Source organism: Brienomyrus brachyistius, chromosome 23 (genome assembly GCF_023856365.1).
Source record: "Brienomyrus brachyistius isolate T26 chromosome 23, BBRACH_0.4, whole genome shotgun sequence".
Taxonomy (NCBI): domain Eukaryota; kingdom Metazoa; phylum Chordata; class Actinopteri; order Osteoglossiformes; family Mormyridae; genus Brienomyrus; species Brienomyrus brachyistius.
In genome coordinates, this window is record NC_064555.1 from 4,334,352 (window position 1) to 4,347,796 (window position 13,445).

The 13,445-nt window shown below is 45.8% G+C and overlaps 1 protein-coding gene across 2 annotated transcripts; it reads left to right on the plus strand.

Moving 5' to 3' along the window:
- Positions 1-274: 274 nt before the first annotated feature.
- On the plus strand, positions 275-11,577 carry zbtb10 (zinc finger and BTB domain containing 10). 2 transcript variants are annotated; one of them, XM_048993950.1, is made up of 5 exons: positions 277-1,207; positions 5,008-5,923; positions 7,053-7,118; positions 7,582-7,757; positions 8,969-11,577. In XM_048993950.1, exons 1-5 carry the CDS (start codon positions 530-532, stop codon positions 9,278-9,280), a joined length of 2,148 nt encoding a protein of 715 aa, XP_048849907.1. In that variant the 5' UTR covers positions 277-529; the 3' UTR covers positions 9,281-11,577. The 2 variants fall into 2 exon arrangements, with proteins under 2 accessions (XP_048849908.1, XP_048849907.1); XM_048993951.1 differs by lacking the exon at positions 7,053-7,118 and having other exon boundaries at positions 275-1,207.
- The last annotated feature ends 1,868 nt before the right edge of the window (positions 11,578-13,445 follow it).

Sequence of the window (13,445 nt, forward strand, 5' to 3'; positions counted from 1 at the left end):
GGCCGTGCCAGCCCGCACCTCAACATTCATACACACTGGCAGTCTATCGGCTGGGCTACTCCTGCACCTGTCCATTGTACTTTGACTCCCAGGTACGTCTGAAAAAAATGCCATGAACCCGGAGCCATTTGCCCAGGCGAGTAGAGACGGTGCGCGGGCACACAGATCTACATGCGTGAACTGGCCACCGCGTAATCTTCTCGTTGTCCGCAGCACCCCCACCTTCCCCTGACCCCCACCTTCCCCGGAGCAGCCCGTGACCCCCCTGTCCCTGGCCGAGGTGCATTATGGGCAAAGTCGCTGCCGTCCGACCTCTGCAGGCTGCGCCGGAGCTCATTATGCCTTTAAAACCTTTATTTATTTCCGCATAACCTCCATCGCTGCTCCCACCAGGAGGCCGGCGCTCAACGCAGCCGTCGGTACCGAACGGTGATTGGATCCCGAACACACCACCGTGCGCTGTACGTCGGATTCGGGTGGCAGGAATACATAGTTTTTATTGAAGTGTACATTTTAATTTACAGAGAAAATGTCCGAAGAAAGAAACCGCAGGTCGCTGGCTTTTCGAGGAGGCGGACTGGCCGTGAGCGGCTCCGGCGGCACCGGCGCTAACCGCCGGGAGGCCCAGGCCTGGCCGAACCGGCACCTGAACGGCAGCGGGCCGGAACAGGAGGAGGACGGGGACCTGGGGGCCAAAGGGACGTCGGCGGTGCGGCTTGAGGGTGGGGGGTCCGTCAGCGACAGCACAGAGCCGGAGGCGGAGGAGGAAGAGGATCTGGACGCCGGAGATGGCGAAGACGAGCAGGTCGGCGGGGAGGACTGGCTCTCCAGCTCGGCCGCGGAAGGTGGCGGATGGACGGGGGGGAACGACTACGGCGGCGAGGACGGAGCTACGGCCGCGGCATCAGGGGACGACGACGGGGGCGAGGCGGAGAACACGGCGGAAGAAGAGGGAGCCAAGAAGCCCTGGGTGGGAATGAGACCGCAGACCCTGCTGCAGAAACACTCGCTCTTCCAGGCGTCCTGGCTGCAGGAGTTTCCCTGGCTGAAGTTCTGCCGAGAAACCGGTTCGATGTCCTGTTCGTGGTGCCGCGACGTCGGTGCCAGCAGCGACGAGCTGGTCAGGGGCAGCCGGAACTACAAGCGGGCCCTGCTGCTGAGGCACCACCTGTCCGCGGAGCACGGCCGGAATGACCCCGCCAAGCAGGTACGGTGGCCGCCCGAGCCCCGCTCCCCTCTCCACGGCGCCGCGTCGCCTCTCCCCGCTGCTCATTTCGCTTAGAAGACCAGCTAGGCTCCGGTTAGCCCGATTAGCCGTCCTGCTAATTAGGCTAACTGTCCGACTGGCTAGTCAGGCTGGCCGAACCTGTTAGCTATATAAGCCGAGAGCAGTTAGCCTGTTAGCTAACGACAAGAATAATGCTTCACTTACAGGTACAGTAGCGGACTTTAGCTCCTCTCGCTAGTTATAGCGCTAATCTAGGTTGTATGTTCATTGTGAATAATACTACGAGCTAATTTTTAGATTTAATTAGCATTGTCAAGTATACTGATATCCAGTATTGTTTTAAATATAAATCCTGTAATCAGGCCACCTTAACATGCAGAATAAGCTGCGGGTTTATCCGTAAGCTGTTGGTATCGTTTTATTTATCTTACAGGAGGGAGCCTTTAATGGCAGAGGTCAAACAATGGCAGGGTTTGGTCTAGGGGACCCCACCCGGTGGAGCACACGACACCCCTGTAGTGGGGGGTGCCTTGGGACCCCACCCCCACCTCTGTTGATTAGTGTGTTGAATGACCTCTGTCTTTGCAGTGGGGGTGGTGGTATTGTGTTGGGTTGAGTTTGGTGGGTCATCTCCAGCCGGGGCAGAGTACCCAGCAGGTGAAGTATTTTTTTTTTATATATGAAATGCGGGTTGGGCGACAATTGCCACTACAATCCAGTTTTACATAAAATTTTTCTGTGTCAGGGGTCGTCCAGCCTTACTAGCAATGTGGAGAAAGTGGGTTGATCATCAGTCCATTTTTGAAGAGGATAGTAAAGAAAATGTAGCATAATATTCACTTCACTGACCAGTAGGTCTGCTGCTAAGCTGTCTGACAGCCAAGGTACATCACAGCAAAGAAAAGATTCAAGGGAATGACATGCCTTCGCTGTCTGGTGTGATGAATGCAGTGCTTTCCCTTGATCACCTGTCCTAATGCGTGCAGGTTCTGCCATCTTAATAATTACACCCTCTTGCATGTGTTCGTGTATTAAGTGTACTGTAGGTATAATGTCAATTCGGAGATATTAAGAGATTGAGCACAAGCTTGAATAGTTTAGTGTATGGATTTTATTTGATCTATTTCATATATCAGCTTAAATGTTGTTATATACCCCCAATTAGCAGGGGTGAGCGGGTCTGATTGCTTAGAATTGCCTCCAGCAACAGAAGACTGTCCTGGCATCAAAGACTGTGTTTCACACACATTTTGGTGCCAATTCTGCTGATTAATTTTCTGTTTTTACAGATTTTGTAATATTCACACTCTCAGAAATTTTTGATAATAAGAATTTTATATATATATATATATATATATATATATATATATATATATATAAATATATATATATATAAATGTATATGTGGTATTGATGACATAATGAGAATGTGTAAATCAGTAAAAGCGATTCTTGGCTGCAATTTGGATATCTGTTGTAAATCACCAAGTGAATAGTTTGCAGATAATTATGTTCATTTTGTCATCTCTTGCCAGTAGTGTAACACCCCAAATTCCCAAATTTCTAATGAAATGGTTTCAGTAATTTGTCCTATGTAGTCATTTTGCAACATCTCAGTGACAGGCCAGAAAGACCAGCCCTGCACCACATGTAGGAGCTAGTGATTGTTCCAATATCTTATAGTGCTAGAGTTCTAAAGTAACTGCATGATCCCTAAAACCACTACAGAATAAAAACATACTATAGTCATGAGATTATATTCTGTGGTTTGCATAATTTGATCTGTTGTACTGTAGTGGGCTTATTTTGTGAAGTCTGAGTGTAAAAATGTTTATCGCCTATATTTAAAATAAATGGTTGGATGTGTGCTGAGGTGTTTTCCTACGGTTCACCGTTGAAGTATCAACAAATTTAAACAAAAAAATCCTGAAATCCCCATTGACATTCCACCTATTATTTTCAAACTTAATCTGTGTCACACGCTTTGGGTTCTGCATTTTAAGTATTGATAAGGTCCGTTTAATGATGTGTCTGTTCATGCCAGTTGTCAGATTTTTATGTATATTTTATATATATATATATATATATATATATTATATGTCACTTGTGCCAGTTGTCCTTGTGCACCTTTCTGGCTTTTCAGTATTTGCAGTCTTCTTCTCTGCCAGCTTTTTCTCTCATCCTTCAGCTAGGGGGTGCTCCTTGCACAAATGTCGTATGAAATGGTATGTCTGCTGGCAAAGTGGATTAACTTCAAACTGCTATTTACCCACTTCCTGGCTGAGCGAAAATGCAGCTCCAGTTTCTGCTTCGCAACAAGAAGGGAACCTTCCTTGAATTTAGTGTCCCGTTTGTGGGAAGACTGTGTTCAGGTACAAAAGGAATGCCAGGGCGGGATCAGAGCCTGCACACTCGTTCTTTGTTAAGGCCCCGGCCGGGCGACCCTCCCACACCTTGGGCCTTGCGTGCCTCACAACTGCATTGTCTGGGAATCTTCCAGAAGACGAGCTAAATGGGACCGGTGCCCCCATTTGTGATGCTCCCTCACTGCAGCTCGCCTCCCTCAGCACAGTAACCAGAACTGCACTGCAGGAGCTGCCGTGGGGTTACCTTTCAGTTCCGGGTGTTTGTGCCGGGGTGGAGATGAAAGGCATTTCGGATGCATGTATTTCTTGTGTTTGTGCCCCCCCCACCCCACCCCGAGGGATCCCTTTCTTTATGCTGTTACACCTGCGCTGAGTTATTTTCTCCCTTTGGTTCATTTTCACTTTACTCGGTTACCTGTGTCATAGTGCCTTCTGGTGATAATTTTATTTATTTATTTTTTTTGCATTTCCAGTCAGATCCCAGGCGTATTCATAAGCCTGGAAGATGGCCAAACCCAGCCTTACCTGGAATGACATTTATTAGTAATTTGCAGTATGTCCGACTGCATCGATTCCTCTTGGGCGTAAAGCATTTGTTGACAGAAATTAGTGCGTAATTAGTTTTGCTCTTTCGAGAGCCATGCGACGGCTTGGTGTGTCCGTTTAATCTGTCCCGATCAGTTCTCTACAGCAGTCTTGCCTTTAGTACCTTTGGGTCCGTGTTCCATTCACGGCATCATCAGCATCGGTTTTTATGGTCTGTCCATCGACGGAAGCTGAGAGCCGTTTTTACAAATCAGGGTGAGATGTTTTCCACGCCCTGTCATTGGTGGAGATTACCTTCAGCCAGCCAGTGAAACATTGCGCTGCGTAAATGCTGCTAGGCTCACCGTGCGGTACATCTGGGAGTCCGGGTAACGTTGGCCAATGCGGCTTCACAGTAAGATGGACACGTGTCTTATTGAACCTCCCTGTGATTCTGTTCAAACCGTCACATGCAGGGAAGTTTACAGCCCCCTCTCAGCCTTTTGCAAATGTTCGCTACTGCATAAAATATTTTAATGGTTTGTTTCAGGAGTGGTGTTGTTCATTAAACATTAAACTATGGGAACGGTTCAGCGCGGAAAATATTCTAGTGTAATTGAGTTATTTTCTTTGAGCAGCTCGAGCTGGATTAAGGGTTAGAGTTCCTTTATAGATTTGGCGCGGTTCGTCCCTTACTGATAAAGCGTGTCTTTCTTTGAGATCTTGCTCTTCACAGGTTTCATCGTGCTGTCGTTCTTATCCAGGCACCTGTCCGATCAGCCCTTACAGTGAGAAATTCCCCCTGGCTGCTTTACCCCACCCCCCCATTTTCCTTTCACCCCCTCAGGCATCTAATCATTCTTGCTCTTGTTGTTGTGGTGGTGCTAGGAGATGGAGAGGGCAGGAGACCTTGACGGGGAGGAGATGGAGGGCTACAGGAACAAGCCGAATGAGAACTCCTACTGCTACCTGCTGCTGCAGGAGCTCAACAAGCAGAGGAAGAACGGCATCCTGTGCGACGTCAGCATTGTGGTGGGCGGCCAGGTCTTCAGAGCACACAAGAACATTCTGGTGGCCGGCAGCCGTTTCTTTAAGACCCTCTACTGCTTGACCAAGAACGAGAGCTGTGACCAAACCACGACAACTCACCTCGATGTGGCTGCCGTCCAGGGTTTTTCTGTTATCTTAGACTTTCTGTACTCGGGCAACCTCCTACTCACAAGCCAAAATGCCATTGAGGTGATGTCTGTGGCCAGCTACCTCCAGATGACCGAAGTGGTGCAATCCTGCCGGGCGTTCATCAAGGACGCCTTGAACATCAGTATCAAGAACGAAGCGCCCGACTCTGTGGTGGTGGACTACAACAAGCGGCAGACCCTCACCAAAGACGCCAAGGGGTCGGACGGGAAGCCCAGTAACTTCTGGGCCACCAGCATCCTGTCCAAGCTCTCCATCCAAGCCAGCGGCCACATCAAGGAGGAGCCCCACGACGAGGAGATGTCGGCCGGCGAGGGATTTCCTCTTGGCCGCTCCGGCTATACCTGCGACAACTCCTCGGAATCGGCGGAGAATGAATCTCTGGGCACGGGGCCCGTGTTCGTGTGGAACGACAACGCGACTGCCACCCCCGTCAAGAAGGAGGTGAAGCAGCAACCGGGCAGCGCCCGGCGGAAAAACCAGATCACGCGCCGCTTTGTCTACAACATCCCGCCCCAGCCTGAGGAGGCGTACGACTATTGCATGCTGGTCCAGCCTACAGCGTCTTACCCCAGGGAGGACCTCTTGTTCCTCTCTGAGAATGCAGGTACTTCCTTACAGGCACACATACGAGTAGGCTTATTCAATGCCGCATTTTTGTTCTCAGAATCAAGTTTCCAAATTACCTGGAACAAACTGGGTTTTTTCCCGTAATCTGTGAGGGGGGGGGGGGGGGGGGGGGGGGTAAAAATTGAGCTTTGTGCAAAGGAAAAAGCTGCCGTTATGGCGGACAGTCACGCATTCCCTGACACTGCTCTGCTTGTGGGCTGCGTTATCTGTCTCGTGTTTCTGGTGCTGTTCCTACACCCCTGTGCTGTGTACCAGCTGATTGCCAGTGGCTGTTGCAGTGTGCCCTGCCGCTCCAGTGCATGCTAATTTAGATTTTCCTAGGATATCCTCCGTTTTGAACTCTCATTACGGATCGCTTCATGTTGGTTCTTGGGATTAACAGTCGGCCTCCACGTGCGTCTGAGTAACGTTAATGCGAACGGCAAATTTTCGTTCTTTGTAATGTCATTTATTACTGTAGCGTAGCTGTGGGTTGATGCTCTAGGAGGCCCGTCATGTTTGCGCAATGTGCAGCCCCTGCGCAGGCAGGCCTCCTGACTCGATAGAGGGAGTCACTGTCAGGGCTCCCATTCTCTGACCCTATAGGCACTTGCCCTTAAGCTCCTGCCCTCTGCTGGTGGTTTATAGAACAACGACTGCTGTGCAATCTGACATCCTGAGTTGGGTTTTATTCTGTTTGCCTGATAATCCACCCCCCCCCCCCCCACCACCAGCTCTTGGCAGGAGCAGGATGTCACGGGCTGGGAAATCTGGGCTCGTCTCTGCAGTACAGCCTCATTTTAAAAGTTCTTATCGTTTCGTCGTCATTGTTCTATGCTGGTACCACTACTACCCGGCTGTCCTTATTGCACGGACTCCCACAAACAGGCTGCGTCAAGTAGAGTCACTGATTGCAAAGCAGTTCTTCATCTGAGCTGTATATATATTTCCCCCCCCCCCCCATTCTGTTACCTCATGTGGACGAAATTCGATATTGTTGGATTGTAGTGTGATCTTTTCCAATATGGTTCCCAGTCAGTTAGGCCACGCCCCCTTAGCCAGGGAGCGATATTGTCAGGAAGAGAGCGGGGCAAAAGTTTCCTGACTGTGCATTTGTTTCCCTTCAGAGTTGGCCAATCAGATACAGTGCAGCATAATGCAAGATTCCCACCAAGCAGAGTCGTGGGAGAATGGTAAGACTGCACCTTCCCAGTTCAGTGCAACCCAACCTCTTATTCCTGGGTCTTGGAAAGGAAAGATGTCTTAGGTTGTCTCATTTCACAAGGTGGCATAGTTTATTGGCAGCACTGCACTTTCTTCTGTTGAAGCGTTGCATCAGACTTTTTTTTTTTTTTACCACGTATCCCCCCCCCCCCCCTCCCCACACACCCCCCTACATATAAACAAATGGTACCACAAAACCCTCAACCCACATCCTTTGCATGAAAAACCTGCTCACAGCAGCACTCTGCTTTCGAAAACATCAAAGCCGTAACCGCTAGTTTCCGAGAGCGAGCGGGAGCCGTTTCCTACGCTTTTATCGCGCGTGGAATTCCGCGCCGTCTTTCGGGAGCGAGCGCTTTCCCCGTGTCTGGCAGGTGGGTTTGTCTGTGGAGTCCAGCGCCACATAAGGGTTCCCCGTTTTCTGTCCGGCAGGCGAGTCCTCGGACGTGACGGAGAACAAGCTGAAGTGTCCTCACTGTAGTTACATCGCCAAGCACCGACGTACCCTGAAGAGGCACCTGATCATCCACTCTGGAGTGCGCTCCTTCAGCTGTGACATCTGCGGCAAGCTCTTTACCCGCCGCGAGCACGTGAAGCGGCACTCGCTGGTGAGACCCCTTCAGCCCCCGCGCCGATGGGCGTGCGCCATCCTTGCCGACACACGAGCTTTTGTACGAGGCAGCGTTGTTGCGTTTGATATCGTGGAAATAAAGACAACTAAACAAACACTGTATAAATATCACAAACTAGCTGAAATGTATAAAAATGTAATTTTGAAACCGCAACTATAAATGACAACGAGCAATATATCTTCTGAAGGCTGATATAGAGTAAGAAGAAACTACAGCTAAAGAACTTGCAAATTTCCCTTCTGAAACGAATAAAAGCAAATGTTCAGTACTTTCATTATCATTTTAAAATATTTTAACGTTAATTATTTATCTGTAATTTACCATTAATAATACCTGGAACATATTTTCCCCAGGGGGCAGCATGGTGGTGCAGTGGTTAGCACGGTTGCCTCACACCTCTGGGATCCGGGTTCGAGTCTCCGCCTGGGTCACATTGTGTGTGGAGTTTGCATGTTCTCCCCATGTCATCGTGGGGTTTCCCCCCACAGTCCAAAAACATGCTGAGGCTAATTGGACTTGCTAAATTGCCCGTAGGTGTGCATGTGTGTGATTGGTGTGTGAGTGTGCCCTGCGATGGGCTGGCCCCCCATCCGGGGTTGTCCCCTGCCTCGTGCCCATTGCTTCCGGGATAGGCTCCGGACCCCCAAGCGACCCAGTAGGATAAGCGGTTTGGAAAAAGGATGGATGGATATTTTGTCCATTTTGAGAATGTTAGGATGTAACATGCATTCATAAAAAGGTGCTTCAAAGATTAGACACACAATAGCTCTACAACTTTCTGTCTACCCCTAGAAATAAAATTACTTGATATATAAAAACTTTTTATTTTAGACATATTTCTTATAGAACCATGGAAAACCTAAACTGTTCAACTGGATTTCAAAAGAAAGTTGAAAACGATAACTGAATTTAAAAAAATCAAACTCTTGTATCACTTCCCTGAGGGAGTTGCTCGCGTTGTGAATCAGCCTGTGCTTGTCGTATCTATCAGGTTTCATTCCTGCGCTGCTGTTTCTGTGTCTCGCTTTTTTCAAGCTGAGACAGTCGGCTTACTCCGTTTTATCGTCATGAAACGGAAGAAGGAGCCGTTTAACCAGCCGACTGAGGTGGTCGAAACAGAAACCCACATAGGGGGGGCTTTTCTGTGCACTTGGTAATGATGCGTCTGTTTGCTGATCCTCCTACAGGTGCACATGAAGGACAAAAAGTACAAGTGCATGGTGTGCAAGAAGATCTTCATGCTGGCAGCCAGCGTGGGGATCCGGCATGGGTCCCGGCGCTACGGCGTGTGTGCCGACTGCGCCGACTCCCACCAGGGCTCGCAGGAGGGCCTGGAGGCCATGCAGGAGCTGGAGTTCTCGCGCGAGGATGACTTTGAGGAGACCGCGGACGGGGAGGAAGACCTGGCCGACGAGGGGGAGGAGCCAAATGAGATTGACCAATCCAACTGGGAGGAGGGGGATGGCAGCAGAGCGGGAGCCGCCCTCGATGAGGACTAGTTCAAGAAAGAAAACAAACACAGCTGGGAAACAATCAATTACTCCAAAGTGCTATCATTCATGGTTATGCATATGTGTCAGTGTGTGACGAAACGGGCTTTGGTAGCGTGGGACTCCAAGATGTACACATTTATGTTCCCGACTCTGGGCCCGAGGCTCGTAGGAGGTTGCAAAATGTCTATGAAATCAGGTTTTTGTGATGTATTTTTTTTTTATTGTAGGTGAGGGTGGTGTACAGCAAAAATTACAGTAGGCCAATCATCTTAAGAAATTTTAATTATTTAATTTATGAAAATTCAGACATATGGTCTTATTAAGTATAATTTTTTTTTCCTTGTCGTTTGTGTGTGCTGTAAAAGCTCTGTCCTTCCTGTCAGAGTTGAACCTGTTTGCTATACAACTTTAAAGTTTGAAGCATTATGGGCTGTCGTCTGCTGAAAGATTTCCTTTACTTTAGATGAGCTTTTTTAGATGTTGTGAATATTGTTTTATGGATTTTTTTTTTAATCCTTTCCCTGTGTAAGTCTTGGAACCAAAAATCTGTTTTTTGTCTCTAATGTATTGCAGCCATATTTATAAAAGGATTAATGTGGGCTGTCCTGTTGTGCCAAGTGGAACGCACACCAAGGTTTAGCAGGAAACGAACTACTGAAAATGCTGAGGGATGGGGGGGGGGGGGTCAAATAGATATTTAAGGGGGGGGAGGTCTTGTGCCAGCTTTATTTGAATCACAGCATCAGAGGTAACACTTTATAAAGCATTTTGACATTCACTTAAAGCTTGAATTTGCCAAATTATGGAAGTTTGGTGCTGTAATGCTTAACTCACAATACTGGACCTACACCTGTATATGGTTTTCATTAAAAAAGGCTAAACTCAGTTATATTAATCAGCTTTCTATATAACACTGTTGTACTGCAGACCATGTTAGGTATGCTATGCCATTTGTTTATTTAATGCACAATTTTTAACTTTTTATTTCATTTTTTTTTTTTTTTTTTGAGAACTACCGGCAATACTTGTAAATGATGTATATGGTAATTATGTAGATGAGTCTGCAAGATTAGGTACTTTACATGCTTGCGTGCTCACATGAACGTCAGGTAAAGTATTTCAGACCGATCATGATGTATGAAGTTCTTTAAAGAGATCACTTAGATTTATTGCATAAGTCCTACAATCAGTTGATATTATTTGATAAATTGTATGTGTATGTTGTGTATGTCAGATAGGATGGCGTTTTCCCTCCTATCCAAGATGAATGCTCAGTGATGGCTCATAGAATCGCACTTACTACTCTGCTTCCTTTGAAATCTTTTTTTTTTTTTTGTGTCTGATCTGAATGGAAAATTATACTATTTTTCCAGTTTGGAAGCTTTTTTATAGATGTTTATTTAATATTTTGACTCCAAATGCAATCAAGACTGTTAATTTCTATTTGTCCAACCAAAATTGTTGTTGAATTGCTGTTAAAATTCTGTATGGGAAGCCAGGTATAATGTAGTGTCCAACCATGCTTGTCCATGTCTTTGTCAGATTTTAATGTTTTGATCTAAATCATTCACTTTATCCTAGATGCATATATTGTTTTTTTCCTCATTTTTTTTAAAATTTCTTCAAGCACATATTTTATTAAAAAATGTCGGGTTAAACCTAGAACATCCATTTCTGTTCAAATGCAGTGAATCTATTGAAGTGCTATAATGATACAGAAAATGTTTTAAAGCTCCCTTTAAATGAAATGTATTTTAAACTGTATAGAATATATCATTATTTACCTTAAAATCACTGTGGGAGGAATATATATATATATATATATATATATATATATATATATATATATATATATAATGAAAATATATATAGCTATTTAAGTAGTTGATTTACATGAATGAATATGACTGCAGTTACGTTCCAAACCTTAGCATAGCCTTTCCCTCTTGATCAGTTTTGTCATCCATGGTTATCCGAAATACAACCTTATTTGTTTTTACTTCGGTTTCTGTCTATCTGATAAATTAAAACTATGTTCAGATTTTATGCTGTAAATTGACGAAACACGCAAAACACTACAAGATGAGCAAGTAGTTTTTTCAGCCGTATTTTTTTAAGCTGGTAAAAGATGTATTTTTCAGTGACGATACTATACAGCGATGCAAACCGGCAACTGCCAACTCAGAATACCACAAGTCAGGTTACTCTTTTTATGTTTCAAGGCTTAAAATGACATTTCCTGTTTAAATTGTACTACTGTTCCTGTCTAATAAATTTTAAAAATAAAACTTTGATATAGCTCATGTGTGGCAGTTTTAATGGAGTGGCCTCCATGTTGCTTTCAGAAATGTTTTCTCTTCGCTTCTAAATCACCAGTAACGCACTTTCTTGCTCGTGTCGTCTTACCTGTATTGTGGTAGAATATACGCAAGTCGTAAATGCTGTTAGCGGTTAATGTTTTTGGAATTCTAGAATTCTTTACCAAGATAAAAAGGCCGCACTTGTGACTATAAACTCCGCTGCTATAAATGTGGTTGTGGGATGGATGAGATGAGATGAGATGAGAACATTGGCAGTCAGCCTATGAGGAAATTAAATCCTTTGACCACTGAACTTTCACAAAGAGCCACTAGATGGCGGCATTTCATCTTGTTGCATTTCTGCTTCGTGTTATTTGTGTCATTTTTTTAAACACGCAAATGCGTTTAACCCCGTAGAATTTCTAGACTCGGGGTTTTATATTCCACATTACGAAATAATTATAAAAGATAGTCTTAGGAAGACTGAAAGTAGAATTAAGGACAGGTGGAAGGAAGGAATTAACCTCCACCAGCATATCTGTTATACATATAGTCCAACAGAAGGCAATTAATGAATACAGCCAATCCCCGTATATTAATTCCCAAAGGAAATTGCAGATTTTCAGTAGTAGGGAGACATTTAGACATTAGTCAACAGAAAGAAATGATACACAGTAGTAACAGTTGCAAAGAATGTCAGTGAAATTCCATAGTAATTCCTCAGAAATGAATAGCATTGGACTGTAGGGTGTACAGTGAAGGAATGGATGTTCTGTGAGTGGTTCTGGTCCATTCAGACAGTGGGTCATCCCGGTCAACATATGCTGACTCACCGTAAAGTCTAATGGTGGAAGGTTAGACTTAGTTTATATAGTTCTCCTTGGAGCAGCACAACTGTTCTCAACCTGTTGCTAAAAGTGCTCCTCTGTTTGGCTAAAACAGCCTGCAGAGGGAGGAAGTCATTGTCCTGTACAGACAGCAGTATCCTCTTTGCTGATTGGCTGTTTCCATCCTCAGGGTCCTACCTCAGGCGCTGTGAGTGGAATCTGCATGTTTGTCTTGGTTTCCTCCTAAAATGCAGCAATGTGCTGTTTAGGTGAATTGATGTCTTTCAGTTACTCATAGTGTGAATCCTGCAGGGGACTGGAATCACCCTGTTCCTCTTGGGGAAGTCTGCAGGTTTCCGACAAGCTGCTGATATACATGCACATTATTACATGCTTGCAAATCTGGAAGCTGTGCATTGAAAACAAACCATTGCTGTGTTTCATAGTCTCTCCTGTCATAACTTCAGGTACCATTAGGCTACATTCGTGATCAATTAACAATATTGGAACCTTATGCATTTGTCACAGAGAAGAATCACGGTTGATGTCCTGGTTGTACATCTCACTGCTTACAGATTACCTGTTTCCACAGATGATGTCTATTCTGGAGCTCTCTGACCTTAACGTGACCCTCTCTGTCCAATAGCCCTCTGTGGACCCATTGCAGAACATCTCGCCCATTGCAAATCCACTGGTGAATCTAGGAAGTATCTACCCAAGAGCAGATTAATTTGTAGGCTGCAGCCTTGGTCCCCGAACGGATCAGGGACCCCAGCTGAGGAAAAATGGACGGTGAAATTAAATCGCTAATTTAAATCTGGCTAACTGATTTACCAAAACTGGCCTCACTCAACGACTCGGCAAAAGTAACAATGCCAACACACTGCATAGCTCATTGACGGTACATTGTTTTTAACTCTCTCATTTCTCTTAGTAACTCGACTGGCCCGCCATGTCAGCCTAGGGTCCCCAGAGAAGTTAATCCAAGTCTGACCATACCACCAAGCTATGTGGTTGCAGGGGGCTTAATCCAGGCTCCTGGTT